This window comes from Branchiostoma lanceolatum, chromosome 8, assembly GCF_035083965.1.
Source record: "Branchiostoma lanceolatum isolate klBraLanc5 chromosome 8, klBraLanc5.hap2, whole genome shotgun sequence".
Lineage (NCBI taxonomy): Eukaryota > Metazoa > Chordata > Leptocardii > Amphioxiformes > Branchiostomatidae > Branchiostoma > Branchiostoma lanceolatum.
In genome coordinates, this window is record NC_089729.1 from 8610396 (window position 1) to 8629144 (window position 18749).

Consider the following 18749-nt stretch of genomic DNA (forward strand, 5'->3'; position numbering starts at 1 on the left):
TTTTTTGCTTTGCAGTTTTTTTAACCTTAGTGTTTTCTTGAAAATTAACAGTTGTAATATATACTGTTTTAACTCTGCATCAACCCATCATCAAAGTTCAAATGAGAAGATCTATAGAGGAAGAAGCCTGATTGGACTTCGATGTCAGTATCAAGAGAAAGAAGCCTTATCGATAGTTTTTATCAATTTAAAGACTTATACGAAGAAATAACCACACTCAAACTTTTCCATAGATAGAAGAACATTTGTTGTATGTGTTGAGAATATTGAACAGTAGTAAGGAGTGTTCCACAATCTCTTTTTTAAGTATGACAAGTCACTTTCTACCTACAGCCTTTCCTTCTTTTCTTATATCAGTCATTTTCAATGTTATAATGTTGACTTGTACATATCACAAATGTAAAATAGTTGATATGGTACAGTGATGAAGGGAAAGCACCAATTGCAAAGTTATATTTTCCCATGCATCAATTGGCAGCTCACTGATGTACATTGGCTTTTAACAAGCTGAACTGTACCTTCAAAAAAGTTTGTGCCTTGCATTAATTGCCAACATCTTAATACATAGGGTAGCAGAGGAACATTGCTGTACATGCACAGGCCATTACTGCTGACATATATTATTGTATAGAACCATCTGAACCTTCGTGCAATGAAGACATGCAGGACTTCCCTGTTAACAAAAATGACAACACGTGTAGCTGACAGCCCCACATATTTGGTTCAGAGACTAGAGCAAGAGTTTATAACAGTACAAGGAAACCATCTTTGATCCAAGATGGCTTCATCATTCTCAATCTTATGCCTCTACTGGGCAATATTTTTCTGGACAAAACATGACCAAAACATTAATCATAGCTGTCAAATACAAAACAAAGTGTCTGTAGGAAAAATATGACAATTTCATGATATTAATCTACTACCTCTACTTTATGTTAAACTTTCTGTGTCTAACTTCCATGATTTCTACACCCTTATCTGCAGTCCATGCTACAAAGGTTACACAATAATGATAACAATACAAAATTGTTAAACTGCAAATAAAAACATGATTTTCTGAGATACATGATTTACAACTGGCAGTCCTCCAGCAAATCTCATCACTTATACCTCCCTTTTGAGCAATAGAGGGAACTTGACATGTACTGCAATGATGACAGACTCAAAAGGAACAACTCAAAGTATTGAACAACCTGTAAGATGGTGTGACAACTTCACAACAAAGCAGGAACAGTGCTGTCATGTTATGTTATGGTACAACATTACTGATGCAGTGGTGTTGCACATGTCTTTTTTATCTCACAGTACATGTACTTCTATATTATAGATAGAATAAAAACTTCAAGATGCGTTGTGGATGTTTTGGCAGCTCTAAGCCCACAATTTCACCACTACTTAAGTTGAGGAATTACACACCAATTAATTCACTGTGCTGTTTACATGAATAATATCAAAACATAAAAAGACTACACAAAACTTTTGTCAGCATCTAACAGGAATATACTTTATCATGAGGTTATATGGTAAATAAATAGGCTAGTACAGCTGATTATCTAAAATGTAATGCAGCAACCAGTATATAGTTATTTATGTTCATCTTTAAAATATATCTAGGACTATCTTTTTTCTTAGTTACATTTCTAACTAACTTACCAAATAACACTGAACAGCACCGTATTATTGCCTGGATATTCACAACGTGGAGAAGCAATGTACAAAGCTTCCTAAAAAATATGCTCATTGCATCCAATTTAGACAAACTTCTGAGGCATTGCTGTCCGGATATTACCTTTTCACATGTACCATATACACATGTACATGTGTATTATAACAGTAAAATCTCTCTTCATTCCTTGGCCTGTATCACCACAGACTGTAGTAGTAAAATCAATTTGATTGCCTTAAAGAACGCATGATTACCAATTAAGTTGAACATAAAATTACCAATGCAAGGTAAGATTAGCTATTGTTAAAAACACATCGTCAAATCTTAATCATGATTTCCTTATTAGATAACTTTGTCATGTGATAGGTTGGGGATTTTAGTCAAAATATAGACTAAAATAAAACATAGATGTTGTACGAATTTTGGACAACAGAAAAGATACAACACTGAGAAGGATAAAACAAGTGTCAGGCTTTCCATAATCTCAGTGCAAAATGGTACCCTGCAAGACATGTCTTCACTGGTTTAAGCTAGATTGATTTTCTGAAACACTAAAAGCAGTAAAAGTGAATAATTTCCATCTGCTCATTTGTTATACATTTTTTCACCCAAACATGGTGAAACATTTAAAAGACTTGTTATCTTCCACACTTTTAAACAGCAGTCTGATACTGTAAGTATGGTACTTATAACTCTTTTCACTGTGAAAATCCAGACTTCAAGCTTTGTACATGCACATACTGATATACATTGGGCATTCTAACTGTCTCCATACAAAGTACCTTTTTAAACCTATCCTGAATACACAACTGCGCAAGCTAGATTACATGCTGAATGTCCAATTCTCATAAATATAGTGCTTCACAATTGTGTAGTGATAGTTTTCATCTGTCCCGGTAGAAAAACTAATCTATTGTCTTTCTTAACTAGCACGTCCATAGTGTAGCAGTAGTGGAGTTTATGCCATGGTCAGATCCTCAGGTTCATCCTGTTCATTCTGTGGAAACAAGGACAAAAACATGTTGATTGAATCCTCATGTATTTAAGATATGGACTGCAACAGTGTCCAGAGAAATTGAGTCAGATAGCTGAAGACTACTGAGAAATTCAGTTGAAAAGTCCAATTCTTGAGTTAGTGAAAGGTTTAATTTCTCCATAACATAAGAAGTTAACTAATATATATGTTAGGGTAAAGATCTGGTAGATTTGGCGACCAGTAGAGATCCCGATCTGAGTCTCTGTCAACAGAAACTCTGATCAAGACCTCTACAGGGAGAATTAGTGATTCTACCAGATCAGAGTCTGTACCCTGACATATAACGTTGGGTAACCTAAATTCGTGGGGTACTTAAAGTCGGGATTTTTCGAAAACGGGGTATTTAGGGATATGTGCTAGATGCAAAATCAGTTATAACGCCAGCAATGCAAAGCAGATAGACTAACGTATTCAGAACACTGGCTGAAAAGCTTCGATAACCATGCATTAGAAGTTGGCTACGTCAAAAACTCTCCGTCCCTTATTGACAGAGTCTGGGGGCTTCGTGGGAGAAAAACCCAGCACGGTTGCTCGCTGGTTTATAAGACAAATGTCACATCTCCTGCCTGCTAAACACAATTATTTATAAGACAACTTATTACAATCTCTTTTGCTAACCTGCAACTGGATTCTAAGTGTGATCAATCATCAAAACTCCTCTCTGTTGCTACAACCTACGGCACGTGTATTTTCCCGCCGCCATATTGTTAACCAGAATCCTGTTGTCAAGCAGACGACAAAGGTCTGTGAGGAACACTTTTTGTCTAAATGCTGCATGTGATAGTGGACTGAGGAAGATATTTTCCTCAAAGTTTGCTCCTAACACAACAAGGAACACATGGACATAGTAGTATTACCATTGCTACGGCATCCAGCTAACTTCCCATGAATAATGTAACGTTACACGTTGCCCGATGATGACGATGGGCCGACTTTGAGTGAAGTTCTACCGACTCAACACACGGGTTGTTCCCGAACTGGCCTGATGTGTGCGGTAGTCCGTACGGCCGTTTTTTCGTGTATTTTTTTTACTTGGACACGTCTATATCCATAGCACTCTCCTCAAGCCAAGGATGGAACGAATAGCTGCTGTATAAAATGTGATTAGCGGTAAGATATTCAAGACGAATCTTCTCTCCCGAATTAATGTGCCCCCCTGTTCGACAGCACCGTAATTGTGCGTGCGGCGGACGGTAGTTTGAAGTTGAAATATTATGGTGTCAGCACGACTAGAGACAAAATCTACCATATATATGATTAGTGCAAAGATAGTACATGATACTGACAGAATAATAGAAAAAAAGGATGGTTTATTGTTCTGCTAGATTGATTTCAGTCAACCATTATCGGAAAAATCCCGAATTTAGGTTACCCAACGTTACACTGTAAATGCAGAAATGTTCGCAGGGATTCAATTTTGTGGTAGGGAGAAAATGGAGTGTTCGCGATGGTTGACTTTGGGTTTAAAAAAGTAGTAGTGCTACAGTCACACAGTAGAACGGCTTTTCACTGTGGTTTTAAGTAAAAACATAAAGCCACCGCAAACATTTCTGTATTTACAGTGTATGAAATGTGTCCTTCCTACCTCTTCTGCAAGATCAACCTGCTGCCCCAGAACCTGGCTGTTGCTGGGAACTTTCTTTCCCCTTCTAGCCTTGTTGAACATTTGTGTCGTGCTGACTTTTGGCCGCCTGGGTCCACGCACTTGAATATTGTCTAGTTCCTGGGGAGGTGGAGGGATTGAGAAGACCATGCTATCATAGTTGAACAAGACATCTTAGCCCTGAGGAAGGCAGCTAAAATGTTTAAGAAATGTTGTCAGATAAAATCCCTTTGGTTGTGAAGCTAAATACCCAGTATATATAAAATTGAAAGACAACAAACCAGAAAACTAGTCTCAGATCCAGCCTTGCTCTACATGTGTCTGTTCCAACTGTAGCTAACAACGGTACTGCAACAGTTGGAGCGGACACAAGCTGAAGTAGGCTGGATACCAGGCTATAAATTAACTGGACAATTGGCCCATCTTATCAACAAATTACCTCAATTTTGTGGACTGTCTTGACGTGATATCGGAAGCCCCCTGGCGAGGTGTACTGGCGGTCACACATGTTGCAGGCAAACACAAGCCCTATTTCTGCCACCTGGAATGAAAAGTGTAAAAGATTAGAGAGGATGTAGGGGTATCATATCTGTTGCTAGTCACATTGCACAACAACAACAATAAAATTCACAGATCCTTTTAATGTTCTTTACATGATGATAACCTCGTTCCTATCAAGCTTCGTGAATCTAGATTCATCAAGGCACAGGATTGATCCCAATTCGTGAAGCCTGGTGTGAACAGTCTGAACCAGGCTCATAGGGGGGTTAAGGTGGTTTAATCCTGTGCATTGGTGAATCCAGATGCGCAAAGCCTTGTAATTGTACGAACGTGGGTCTTCAGGATTTTTTGCTTACCTCCTTCACAGTACAAGGCCAATTCTGACATCTCTTCAGGACACCCTTGTCACGCACGATTCTCGGCTTTCTGTCATGTTTGGGGTTAGACTTGTAACTGCCTAGAGGTCTCCCACGATGCTCGGACTTGATACCGAGCTCGATAGCCTGAAATAAAAAATAACAACAATCAAAGTTCAAGCCATGTTTCTTGAATTGTGGTAAGCCAATTACCAAGAGAAGTATTGCACCTAAAATGTCATTAGAATAACTTGCTGCATAATATAGATATCATATCATAATCAATGGTATTTTTATGATTTAATTCAACAGTACTGAGAGTATTCTTTCAACCTGTGCAGCTTTTAATTATGGAGAACTTACAGAACCAGTCTGTTAATTGGAGCAGTTTGTCTAAATCATTTTTATGTGTTAAGCCTGTGCACTTTTTCAGCAATTAAGGCTGTGTAATAATATTCTGTAAGTATCAATACTGTAACAGTTATCCTTTTGAAATAACCTTCCTTCTCAGTGCTGAAAGACTTTTGATTTCGACAGAAGAAAAATTGGTTTAGTACATCATGAATTTTGTGTCAAAGATCCAATTTCACCAAAACAAACAGCTTTCACATGTTATAACTTTGTTTTGTTTTTTCTTATAGAATATTTATAAAAGGAAAAAGCTTAGTTTCTGCCAACCAAAACAAATAATGTTAATTTTTTCTGCAAAAAGACATAGGAATTAATCAGATAGTGCAATGGGTTTAATCATGTCCATGGTTTAAAACATCAGCCTACTTTGTCGGAAGAAATCCGTGCAACCGGAGTTTTAAAGCAGTAAAAATATGTAGGAAAGTTCGACTGAAGAATCTATTTAAAGCACGGTCACGGTGAAGTACAGTCGGCCCAAAACATCGGGTTGTGGTTGCTAACAAGTCGTGAATTATTTGCGTTACATATCTGATTTTTCATTCGCAAATGTTCCCTTGAAATCATTAATTATGACTGTCTTCGGTTGTTTTGACAAATGACGACCCATCGAAGCATACGCCCCCCTCCCCTGGAAAAAGCCATCAAAATTATTCGCGTTAAAGTTCTCTCGCTCAAAATGATTACATCTCAAGGAAAGCGCTAGGAAAACTTGCCTTGTCTTCCTCTGGGTGGCTTTGCTTTACTTTCGCTTTCCTCTCTCTTCCCTCCGCCGGTTCTTCTTCGGGAGAAACTTCCATGAACAGGGACCCCGTCTCCAGATCGTCAGCTCCGTCCGCCATAGCGAAACGCAGGGGATAGTGGGAAACACTCGCGACCTCTGACCCGACAATTTGGAAAGTGGTGAGGCCAAAATAATTAATTTTTGTGGATCAGATTATGGGCCACAAAAATCTGCTTCAAGGTATCGAGAAAAAAATTCCTCAAACAAAAAGTGACCCATACATTTTTGCATTGTTTACAGATCTTTACAGTTGGTATGGAGAGCAGTTCATTCATGGTATAAAAACTTCAGTGAGATTCCAAATCCAAAATAAATGTATCTCTTTCCTTGTATGAAGCGAATGAGAACAAACAAAAGCAGCATGCGGGAAGTAATATTTGCTTTCACCAAGGAAGTTGACAACGTCCTTAGTGTGAACTTCCTAATTAGTGTGATGAACCAATCTGCTAAATGAAGTCATATGAATTTTTTTTAACACAGCAATGCACATGGATGTGGTTTTGTGGCAGCAGTTTACAGTTCTATTTTGTGCTTTTGGAAAGTAGAGATAGTCAGGTATACTCTAAAGGATACCACACATGCTTTCAATGTAATAATATAGAACATATGAGATTTTGTTGCAGTACATAGTTATTACACTAGAAGAAATACAGAAAGTTAACATTACATTATTTAACACACAAAAAATCTACCAGTGTCCGAGACACAACATTGTTTGCAAGCCCCATGGCCCAGAACACGAAGCTTGAGTCCGACATTATTATATTCTAACTTTCAGTGCTGATTGTCTATCCTCTGAGTCTAACCAGGATATCAATCCAGTATCTTATCAGCATCCGAAAGAACAAAAATGAACGCCAATAATTCAGCCTGCAGGCCAGCACATCAAGGACATAATCTAAACCATAAGCATCTGCTGATCTTCCAATGTAGCAGATGTGACCTGATAATGTAAAGCTTGAAGAAAGGTGACAGGTGGGTTCTAGTTTTAAGCAAATTTGGTAACTGTGCTAATGAAGCAAACTGCTGGGTGGAGCTTTAGTACTTTGATAGTTCTGACAGCAATGTAGACAGAAACCAGTTTCTAGTGTCTACAGTGGCTGAAAAATAGTAAAATCTAGCCAAATAGGGATAATAATTTGCCAGGGGAGTTGGCCACCGCTGGGTTTCATTTGATCATGCAAGAGGAAATGTTACACTAACAACAGGCTCACTCTCCTGGTCAATTATTCAATTCTATTTTTGCCAAATTCTACTAAGCAACCCTTGATGAAAGCTATCATCCAGGTCAATTACATGTATATGACAAAATATTCTTTAGCTCAGTCATGCTTATAATGTCCAATTTTTTCCTCTTTACATCCTCACAAACGAGTTATATAAATCTGTTTGTGCTGCACCATTTTATGTTGAACAAAGGGTACTTTTTCTGAAAATTTTGTGTACATACCTGTACGTTTTCTACCCAGATTTGTAACTTAACTGCATGTCGATAATCAAATCTATTTGTTCCTTCATATACAAGAAAATGAAACTCACCAGTATATTGTTCCATTTTTGTATTCTTTTTTTTTCCTTTTAAATTACATGTACATAGAATATCTCTTCATTCTTCCCTGACATCAAGTTCAATACAGCACTTGAATACAAATAAATAATCTATTTTTCCTTTAAAAACTTTGTGGTTGATCTACATAACAAAAATGATATGTGCATCGTTCATAAAGCTCAGATACGATCTCATGAACACATAATAGCCAGTTTCAGTACAAGCAAATTCTTGTAATCTGTATACCATTAGACCACACAAGTGATGTACTGTATGTATATGGTAAGTACTAGCTGTGTTTCCAGCTACTACCAGTAATAGCTTTCCAATGTCAATGAGGTATACGGTGGATAATCTTCCTTTACGGGAGAAGTAAGATGGGTTCTTTGACAGTAATTACATGATGTTCCTGTAAATGACTGGTTTTGAGCTGCTATGGGTAGGACGGATGTGGATAACCAACTAATTCACCATGCTGAACAATTTACTTTCGTTGGAACAATTCAAGTAATTTTCCTCTTTAAAAGTCTATGGTTTTCCTATCTTGGGTGGAATGGACACAGCAAATCCACAGTACAAGGTTTGCAACTTCAAGACATGCAGAAATGCTCAACATCCGGTATCCCTGTGTTCCATCATACATCACATGTACAGTGCTTGTGGAAAGTTCCAATGTCAAGCAGGCAAAATATAAGTACAATAGGCACTTCAAAACACAAAGTCTGTACTGAACAAAACATTGGCAACACTGACTAGGCAAGTAAACCATGCCACGCAAATTACTGTACTGTTACAGTTTCCTATAAAAGTTATCATGGTATCACCATCTGTACAAGCATGGCAGGTTTCTGTTTGGTCACTTGGTTACCTAGTAGCCAGTATAACAACGGCCCAAAAGGCATTGCATTATCAAGTTGCAAAACACTGCAACCAAAACTTAACAATAAATTAACAGTCTAAGTTGACTCTCTTTACAGTTTGTCAAAAGCATATTTACAAAACTTGTTAACTGTGCGTAATTATATAACGGTCACAGCTTGTGTTACAACACTGTTTCTTTAGAGTCCACTTTTTGCAAGAATTTTGACACGTCTACTTCGACAGGGAAGTACAAAACCTGCTGTTCTGTGCTATCCTTTTTACAGCAGCAGAAGACAGCGAGCATTTTTGTGATCACGCTGTCCAATGGTTGTAGGGAGTGCATCCACAGAGGAAGCCACTCCCAGTTTTTCAGCTTGGCTGGCAGCACATTTGGGTGCTTGTGCTGCAATACGTTAACGACTACAATTACAACGACCAGAAGAGCCAAGGGGCCTCCGACTGCAGCCAGGTACTGCCAGCCAGCCGCGGACAAACCAAACACAAAGGCAGGGAAAACAAAGAACATGAGAACAAGGTACATGACAGCGAACCAACGATAGTCGGCTGTTGTGTTACCCAACCACTTAGCCATCCCAATGGGGAAACGAAGGAAGGGAATGGGGTAGAAGAGAGCGATACCACTGAGGTTAAAGAACAAGTGGCAGATGGCGATCTGCAGGCCGTTCTCGAGCTTGGCTCCCGAGTTGGCGAAGGCGGCCAGCAGGCCTGTGGTGGTGGTGCCGATGTTGGAGCCCAGGGTGAGGGGGTACATGCGCTCGATGCTGATGACGCCGATCCCGACCAGTGGGGTCATGGTGGAGGTGAAGATGGAGCTGCTCTGCACCAGGATGGTCAGGCCAGCCCCGACGAGGATGGCCAGGTAGCCCGCCAGGAAGGACAACTTCCCGGGGAACTCGGCGTTGATGGTCTTCTTCACAATCCTGGCGACGCGCCCGCGAAGCATGGAGTTGAGGATCTTGACGATGGTGACCAGGCACACGCAGAGCATGATGAGGGCCACCACCAGGAGGATGACACCTACTGCTGTGTCGTTCAGACCACTGTCTTGGAATAGGAACGAACCTGTGGAAGCACAAGGAACAAAGTAAGGCACAGTTCATATGAGGCACTGGATATGCTCAAGGTAAAAAGAATAGAATAAACAACAAGATAGTACTTTGTTTTCAAAGCACAGAATCATGTCCTGTTTATCTTATCAAAGACTGATCTAATCCTTTGTTCCCATGGAATAATAACTGTCCACAACCCATCTTAGTTTACATAGTTTAATATTCTACCATTTACCCATGTCCTGTTGACATGGAAAAATAATCAATCAATAAAGTGATTGATAAAACATTTACAACTTGTAAAAGCCAGTTCACTTACATTTCTTAATGTTCTCTGTGACTTCCACTTCCATCTCCTGAGTCACGTTCATCTCCCGTGTGATGTTGACGCCGTTGTCTAGAACAGTGACGTTCATCATCTGCGTGACGTTCTTGGTGACCATGTGATGCTTCTTCTCGCACCATTCCTTGATCAGGCTCTTTTCGTAGGCCTCCTCGTCACCTGTCGCAATTTTGGAGATCACCTTCTTGTCAATCTGTGGTGGAACAGGGATGGGGGGAACAAAGGAAAGACTCATAAGTACTTGTGTAACCAAGTAAGACAAGAAGTGCTGTACATGTGAATTGAAGTTAGTTATCCCTAGACCAGCAACATGTTTAGTCAGGGCCAACAAACCAGTAATCACTACAGACTAAAACAAACTTACAAGAGCCCCAGTTTACACATTTCCCAGGGTCACAGCAAACAGAGTAAGTACTCTGGTACTTACACAACTCTCAGCACCCACTCTTGGCCAGAATTGGTGCTGTTACACCATTGATCTAACCCATTCCAAGCACCTTCATATCTGACCATGGAAAGGAGGGAGGTGCTACTGCAAAGCTACACATTGCCATCTCTCGCTGCTTTGATGGCAATACATTCAACACTCCACAAAATAAATTGTTATGTTGCAATAAATGATCTACATCAATGGAGTGCAAAGGTGAATCCTTTTGTCAGTAGCGAGTTTTATAAACACTTGAAATGTCCCACATGTAACTTGCTAGCACTAGCTTTAAAGTTTCGAATAAAAAATCAAGCTTGTACACATTATTAAATCATTTAATGTAACTAAAACTGTGTAAATTTGACCCCTTACCAGAGGCAAACCACTGAGTCAAAAGCATGTTAAGTTATGAATCAACTCATTCTTGCTCAGAAGTGGCAGTTGTGAACAATGTCTTGAAACTAACAAAATTACAAGTACAAAGGACACTGGAAACAACTACGCACCCCTGAGCAAGACTGGGCTCAAAATTTGTCAAATGATTTGTTTCCACAGAAGTAGACCCAAGTTTAGGAACATGACACCTACCTTCAAGACTAACAAGGGAATGTGATTACCTGAATCACAAGTTTGGTGAAGGGCTTGGTGAGAACCTTGAGGAACTCTTGCTTCATGTCTTTGGTCTCGAGGTTGAAGCTCTTCACGATGTAGTCGGACAGGTGAAACAGGTAACCTGTGGCAACTTCGATGGGGAGGAAGACCAGGACAGTCAGCCAGTTGAACATGTCGTGGACGGTCGCTCCTCCGAAGGCACGGCGGAACTCGTTGCGCTCAGAGGCCTGGGCCATGGACACGATGGTGTTGGTTACGGACGTCCCGATGTTGGCGCCCATGATGATTGGAATGGCAGGCCTCACGTCAAGGACTGTGGAACACAAATATTCATGATCAGATTTCAACAAGTCCACATGAAATCATTCTCTTAACCAAAGATATTTCTTTACAATATATTTCTCAAATGTTAAGAAATATCTTCGGTTAACAGGATGATAATTTCATTATTATACACGGTCATCATAAAAGTTATGTTAGAGAATAGAGACCAGAGATTTCAATTCATTGCGGATTTCTACTTATATTATGAGACAACTGCATCTAAAAGTGCCAGGATACAACAGTTTCTGACAGACTTACGTCCAGAGGCGACCATGGTGACGACGATGGAGGTGGATGTGCTGGAGCTCTGGACCAGCACGGTTGCTAGGACACCGATCATCAGACCAGCGACGGGGTTCTGTAGGAGCACGTTGTCGGAGAAAGCCTTTCCCGCAGCCTTGCCACCCAGCAAGCGGAAGGCAGAGCTCAGGAAGTCCAGGGAGCAGATGAACAGGTACATGGTCAGGACCAGGCCAGCGATCTTGGTACTATTCAGAGCCACACGTTTCACCTTCCCACAGGTGTCAAGGTCTGGAAATAAAAGAAGAAAAAACGCCAACAATGAGAAACTGTAACAAAAGGTTTCGCATCATGACAGTAGTGTTTGCATCAATCTTTTTTCTCTACATGTATTTTATTAGTGTAGTTACTTACATGACATCGTTTTTGTCAGATGCAGGTGCAAGTTGCGTTGAAGGTCAAGGAATGTTTACAACAAGTGAACACCCAGTCTTGGCAATCCATCAAGATTAAAAGCCTTCACAATTGTACACAAACTATACCCTAAAAATGGCATGCTGCCAATTGGTCTTTGATCTTGGTTGTTTAGGGTATGAGTCTATGAGCTGCACGTGAAAGGAGCATGGAGAGTACAACGATAACATCATCGTAACCACATGTACAGGGGATGTAAACATTGTGTGCAAAGACATGTTCTGACAATGTTGCTTCATGACTCACTGTACTGTCTGTAGTGTTGGACTTGGGCATCTGATGCCATAAACTAATAATAAGTAAACCAACAAATCTATAATAGTGCATCAAGAATGTAACTTAGTGAGGACAAAACAGGATGGGGCAATAAAAGTGCTCAAGAATGCTAAATCATGAATTGATAGTCTTATTTGTCCTTCTACTTTTAAAACAGTAGCATATAATGTAGGACCTCCGCGACTGTATCCTTGATCAATAATAAGGCTCTTATCTGACACATAATTTGGGACAGACCATATTGGTTCGTTATAGAAATGTGGACTCAATACATGATGGCACAATTCTTTAATTACAAAAACAGACTGATGGTAGGAAGCGAACTGGACGAACAAATTACATAGTAAAACGGGAAGCCATCCGACAACGTATTCATTGAAAAACGGCTCACGCACGTGGTTCGGATCGTACCACTTGGATTCGTACTGTAAAGAAACACGGTGGTGCGAAGGAAACAATACTTTACTGTTTTAGCAATCTATAAACGTTACGAACAACGTATTCAACAAATTTTCCACCAAAATTCCGTCAGAATAATTATTTTTCATCTAAAAACGCGAGCGGATGTCCGCACTGTATACAGAAACACACGGGAAGCGCCACGCCTGGCCAGGTATATGGGATGACCTGACGTCATCGATCAGCTGTACGCGCACGGAGAAGCCAGACTCGCGCCACGTGAAGCACACATGATACCCGCAACATGAATAGCAATCAGCCGCCCATTCTAACCGTTGCGAAATCCCTAAATATAGAATCGTTTGAGGAAGGCTTTGTTTTATAATAGGACTTGACTACTGAAACCAAATATTGGAACGTTGGGTGGATAAATATTTTGGATTCGCAGTGCGAAATAAGGAGGATCCGAAATTAGGGCGGATAGGTTGGGATTTGTTCAAGTGGAATCCACTTGTGTTACAATTATGGCCGGTGCACTGTGCACTAAAAAGGGTGGGAAAATAATCACCGTAGAAGCCATACGACTTGCCATCTATAGGCAGAATTTGTACACACCCAACATTTGTTTCCAACACGTAAGTCCACAGACGGGAAGGGCGATTTGATTTTAGCACACCACTCATGAAAAATTCATGCCCGGCTCTTGAGTCTTCAGTTTAGCGATCTCTAGAATCGGTCATGTGTTACTCAAAGTCAAATGTTCTATTCAAATTTCTTGAGTCACAATAACATAACTGTGGTGGAAAAGGGGACAAAAAAGATCATTTCAAATCATGTTTTATCGACAAAATAACTGGGGTAATAATGGACACGAATTTCACCACATCTCTCTCATGTTACGTTGTGTTGTTGAAACAACAAACCCCTTACCCATTGTAAATTACTGATGTTTAAAAAAAGTGATCATACTGGCGATCTAGACGTAAAATTTTAAGGCCATTTTGGCGCACGTGGCCCGATAAGTTGAGTCACGCCACCAGCTGCCGGGGAGAACAGACGACAGACCGGTTCCAAGGGCGGAAATCTGACGGACGCAAAATCCCGCCTTTTTGTGTGTATTCCGATGAAAATGTTCGAAGGGAATGTTTTCTTACCTGCCCATTTCACATCAGTGTCTTCCAACTCTGGCAGAGCCCAAGGATCGTCGATGGGTGCCTTTGTTGTTGGGTAATCCATGTCAACTTGGACGGCGATAGTTCCTTCCGGAACTGGCAGCAGACGGTTTGCCTGTGAGGAAGACAAAGCCCGGTTAGTGAAAGCGCCAGAAAACGTGGAGAGGCCGGCCGGCAAATTTCAACAACAGAACCGCACTGGAAATAAAGGAATAGCGCTTACCTCATATTTGGATTTCTCGCTGTAAGGTGGTGGTGGGGTATCTGGCTTTATCAATCGTCTTGTAGACGAAGGAGACCCACTCGGGGTCGTAGCAGCTGAGGTGGCAGCGGACGATGTTGGTGAAGCCATTGCTGATTTTCTCGACTGACGAATTTTTGGGCGCTCCTAAAATTGTCACTAACCGGGCGACACACTACTAGAACTCGATATCACTACGCCGAGGACACAATTCTAGCACGAGGTAGTCGCTCACAAATGATATCTCCAAAGCAAATGTAACTTCAATGGAACATTTTGTATAATACGTTACTGTAAATCTTTAAAAATTGATAAGAATATGTCAAGAATGTTTAAAAATTGTAACATTTTCTATGAACTACTTACCGCTCGCGTAGGCACTTTTTACAGTGCACCGCCAAACTGGGCCACTCCCTCCGGCGCCAAATTTGAGCCGACCAATCAGCACGCGAGTATGAGAAAGGCCCACTAATCCTACTCTCTGATTGGTCAATAGGTTGTCAGCTTTTGGGGGTGTGCCGTGCATGTGGGGAAGCCGTCCTGTACATGCAGCGCGCACGGGATCACTTAGTAGGAGGAATGGTAGTTCACATGAACAACTGTGAAACAACAATATTGCTAAATTATTTAATTACAAACCCAGTTATATTCATTTTCTGGAAAATAAAACAATAGACCACAAAAATTTAAGTTATGAACAATATACTTAAATCTATACTTAAATCTAATGTTTTATTTTTGGGATCATTAAAATCGAATACAGGTGCTGAAGACGCGACGCATTACATGTTACTATCCTCCTACTTGTGACGACGCCGGTACGAGGAAATGGGCATGATCACACAGTGAGTAACTCTATCGCGTCAGAAGCGTACGCAGGGAAAACCGGCTAGCTGAGTGGGCGCCTCTTTGGTAGCCGCCCGGAAGGACACTGAGAAATGAGTGTATTATCAAAAAAAGTCCGATGCGACAAAACAAGGTTGGCCAAGGTTATTTTGTCGTCAGTTTCCGCGAAGCCCTGTTAGTTTCAAACGCTCAAAATAAAGCCATTGAGTGTTGGGCAACGGAATGAATGGCGAACCGTCGATTATTCGTCTATTATAATCTATATAGACTGTAAGTGTAACGTTACGTACATTGGTTTAAACTTAATAAGTTACAAATTGTGTTTGATCATTGACGATTTCAGGTGTAAAACGATATAATCATTCACTTCATTCTGGCGTACCTGCCTGTCACATTAAACGACCCGGTGACCAAAACAAAAGGACAACACAATCTCTCACACCTTTTCCCGCCATTATTTACACATAAACAATGCTGATCCATGTCTCTCTTCTATTTTAGTTCTAATGTGTGGATAAAAACTGGTTCTGAAACTCGTTTGTATTACCCTTCCATCCAAGCCTAGTATTACCTAGCCTCCACCAGGTCCACGGGCGTATGAATCGTAGAATTCGGCAGAAAAAGGAATAATTAGCCAGTAGAGTCAGTCCACAGTGAAGATCACATTTCGCCCGTTTAGGAGCCTGCAAGTGAAACACTGGCGTAGTTAGTCTGGTAGAGACTAAGTATTACCGGAGTCAGTGAGCATAAGGGCATATTTAACTGACTACATTTCAGCAGTGAAGCAGCTAATATAGTAGTTACGCTCCATTCCTCAGTAATGGTGTGGTGCTATGCTGCCATATGCTGTTTGGTCTTTATAGTACTAGTACCGACACTTTTCAAACAGTCGAATTTGAACTGTTTGGTCCCTTCCCGTACTCGGCCAAGCGGAGGAGGGGTTCCGGCTGGTATTTGTCATTTTTTTGTCTCTACAAAGGTTTGTCTCTAAATGACAACTTGTAGAAAGCCTGACAAAAACGTCTAAAAACAACTCCAAAAAAAGCTAGCCGGAGGAACCCCTCCTCTGCTAGGAGAATACCTTCCCGGTCACGGCCCCCAGTTTTTGCCTGATTCCTGTTATAAGTATAACTGTTGTCGGTTGTTCATCTAAGCTGACGTGGATTTCTTTTATCAAAGTCCTTTTTTTACCATGTTGATGTTCTTATTGATTTTATCAATAAAAGAATGACGAAAGGGATTGTGCATACATGTATAACTTATGTGCCCTAGTTTGTAACGGCCGAGAGTAACCCGAGCAAATATTTTTGCCACCCGGGCAAATATTCTGGCAAGGAGGTTAAACCTCCTTGATTCTGGTAAGTGATGACACTTTCTATTTTGTGACCTTTGATCCGTATACTAGGGGACGTCTCGGGGCTATAACTTGTAAAGCAATTGCCAACTTCTCATAGTTCTCAGCTGGGGTATTGTAAAAACAGGAATTTTTTGAACGTAAAAGTGAGAAGCCGGGACTGTGCTAGCCTGGATGCCAGACCCCCAAACTCTGAAATATCTATCACCACACGATATATAGAGTTTGGGGGTCTGGCATCCAGGCTAGGACTGTGCCACCTTGCCACGAAATCAATATCAGAACTTTGCGATTCTGCTCTGAGTGAAAAACAAAGGCGGTGGGAAAAACAATCCCGCGGTCCACCAGCTTTGACAGAAAGCGATCACGAGATGGTCACACAGACTATGAAACTCCCATGTCAAATGTTCATGCGCTGTGCAGTCATTAACATGCGTGCTTGACACACTTACGTGCACAGACATGGCGGGCTTAGTAGGCGTAAGGTGAAATATCAAACGTGTACTTTGCATTTTGGCCGGCGGCGGCCCAAATGCAAAATACACGTTTGATATTTCACCTTACACCTACCAAAGAGGTTTAATAAACAGCTCTTGCACCTACTAATGATCACTAATCTTTCGAGCATATCGTTTGCAACATCTAACAACTAGATTCCTGGTCCATGACGCACAATCGTCTTTACCGTGACATGATGTAACGTACCACCAGATATCGCTTTGATTCAATTGTTAGCTTTCAGAGTTTCTTCTTCAAGGCGTTTTGTGAGAGTCGGAATATACGCCATACTGATTTTTGAAAAATATGTTGTTGTTTTTTATATTAAATTCAGTATCAAAATTGGCTCTGTTCCATGTTCACATCAGTGACTACGCCAAAGTTGATCTTGACGACAGAGATCATCGATATCGATGGGATATTTAAGATAATGATAGCCGCAACTAGAAGCTATGCATATTGCTAATGTATTGTTGTCCTGGAAATGTTTCGTAATGACAACGGTGAAAATGTATGACCTTGTTGAATTGTTTCGTAAAAAAACCCGTCCGATCCAGAATGATTATGTCTTGTGGCCTCCCTTCGCAGTCTCGCTCAAACAAGTAGACTTTGTGAAACAGTCATGACCCCCTGACCTCTACGAATGTTTTTACCAGGAAAGCATAGCGGTCGTGTACTGAGAAATATTTGCCATGTAACTCGTTTTAGCAACAGCACTACTAGGACGACATTTGTACAGTCAAGTTACCGGCCTACGTGCAGAAAATATTGGACCGAGTCCTGAGACAATATTGCTGACTGACAGTGCGGATCTGGACGTGTTGTGGCCCGCTGATCTGTACTGGCAGTCAAGAAGTCATTTCACGGTGTTGTTGTACTTCTCTGATGAGTCATGAGTTTGTTTTATTTCCACATATAGATAGGATAGAATAGGTCATTGCATTGAAAAACGGGACGTTGTTTAATAGCCTCATAGTCATATGCTGAAAGCTTGGTTAACATTGTCATTTCTTAATTAATGGTTAACTCGCGGTTCCTACCGTTTTCTTGTGATCAAACTAACCCTCCTGGTAACAACGCCACCCAGAAAACAGCTTGTATACAACAGAAAATGTCGGCCAAAGACTGCTAGCCATGAACATTGAAACAGCCAACCAGCGCGTAGCACGGTAGCCGCACCCCCTGTGACGTCCTTGATCACGCATTGACCTGAGGCCCTCACACAGCCTGCACGCGTCCGACCGAACAAGCGGGTAATCACAGATAGCCTCCAAATCAGCCAACGCGGTGGGTAGACTTGTGTGCCATTTTTTGCATATCATACGCGAGTTTTAACTACCGAGTTCCGACGCGCCATGAAGCATTATGATAATGATTGTATTGTCTGGGAAGTTCAGCAATGTATGATAGTATACTGACAAAGTATGGCAAAGTAAAACACCCTACGTGTAAACAAAAGACTATGTAGTACATGTTGAAACGTCATACACACACAGTCTTTGGAACTGGCAATGTAGGCACTTTTTTATATGCACTCTACCCTATAAGTTTTATAAAATGGTAGCAATCACAATACGGCAGTAATTATCAAACGTTACATAGCTATCGATCAAACAACGGCGTCGATGATGTTGACATTCCCTCCGCGAAGCCTGCTCTGGGGGCTAACGTTACATCACAGCTAAGAATAGAAAAGGCGCGCGTTATTG

General features: G+C 40.9%; 2 protein-coding genes across 2 annotated transcripts; both read right to left on the reverse strand.

Moving 5' to 3' along the window:
* Window positions 1-223: 223 nt before the first annotated feature.
* Window positions 224-6460, reverse strand: LOC136440816 (uncharacterized). The gene is made up of 5 exons (XM_066436941.1): window positions 6287-6460; window positions 5163-5309; window positions 4745-4846; window positions 4288-4425; window positions 224-2663 (listed from the first exon to the last, which is right to left on the reverse strand). Exons 1-5 carry the CDS (start codon window positions 6410-6412, stop codon window positions 2625-2627), a joined length of 552 nt encoding a protein of 183 aa, XP_066293038.1. The 5' UTR covers window positions 6413-6460; the 3' UTR covers window positions 224-2624.
* Window positions 6461-7898: 1438 nt separating this feature from the next.
* On the reverse strand, window positions 7899-14513 carry LOC136440814 (sodium-dependent phosphate transport protein 2B-like). The gene is made up of 6 exons (XM_066436935.1): window positions 14325-14513; window positions 14084-14216; window positions 11799-12071; window positions 11222-11529; window positions 10154-10370; window positions 7899-9847 (listed from the first exon to the last, which is right to left on the reverse strand). The coding sequence occupies exons 1-6, from the start codon at window positions 14451-14453 to the stop codon at window positions 8946-8948; spliced, it is 1962 nt and encodes a 653-aa protein (XP_066293032.1). The 5' UTR covers window positions 14454-14513; the 3' UTR covers window positions 7899-8945.
* Window positions 14514-18749: the final 4236 nt, after the last annotated feature.

Coding starts and splice junctions, on each gene's coding strand:
- LOC136440816 (XM_066436941.1), bottom strand. CDS start 6,412: ATGGCGGACGGAGCTGACGATCTGGAGACGGGGTCCCTGTTCATGGAA. Junction 5,310..6,286: donor GCCACCCAGAGGAAGACAAG/GCAAGTTTTCCT, acceptor TTTTTATTTCAG/GCTATCGAGCTCGGTATCAA. Junction 2,664..4,287: donor AGGTTGATCTTGCAGAAGAG/GTAGGAAGGACA, acceptor TTGTTTCCACAG/AATGAACAGGATGAACCTGA.
- LOC136440814 (XM_066436935.1), bottom strand. CDS start 14,453: ATGGCTTCACCAACATCGTCCGCTGCCACCTCAGCTGCTACGACCCCG. Junction 12,072..14,083: donor CACTGATGTGAAATGGGCAG/GTAAGAAAACAT, acceptor TTTTATTTCCAG/ACCTTGACACCTGTGGGAAG. Junction 9,848..10,153: donor CACAGAGAACATTAAGAAAT/GTAAGTGAACTG, acceptor GTGCTTCCACAG/GTTCGTTCCTATTCCAAGAC.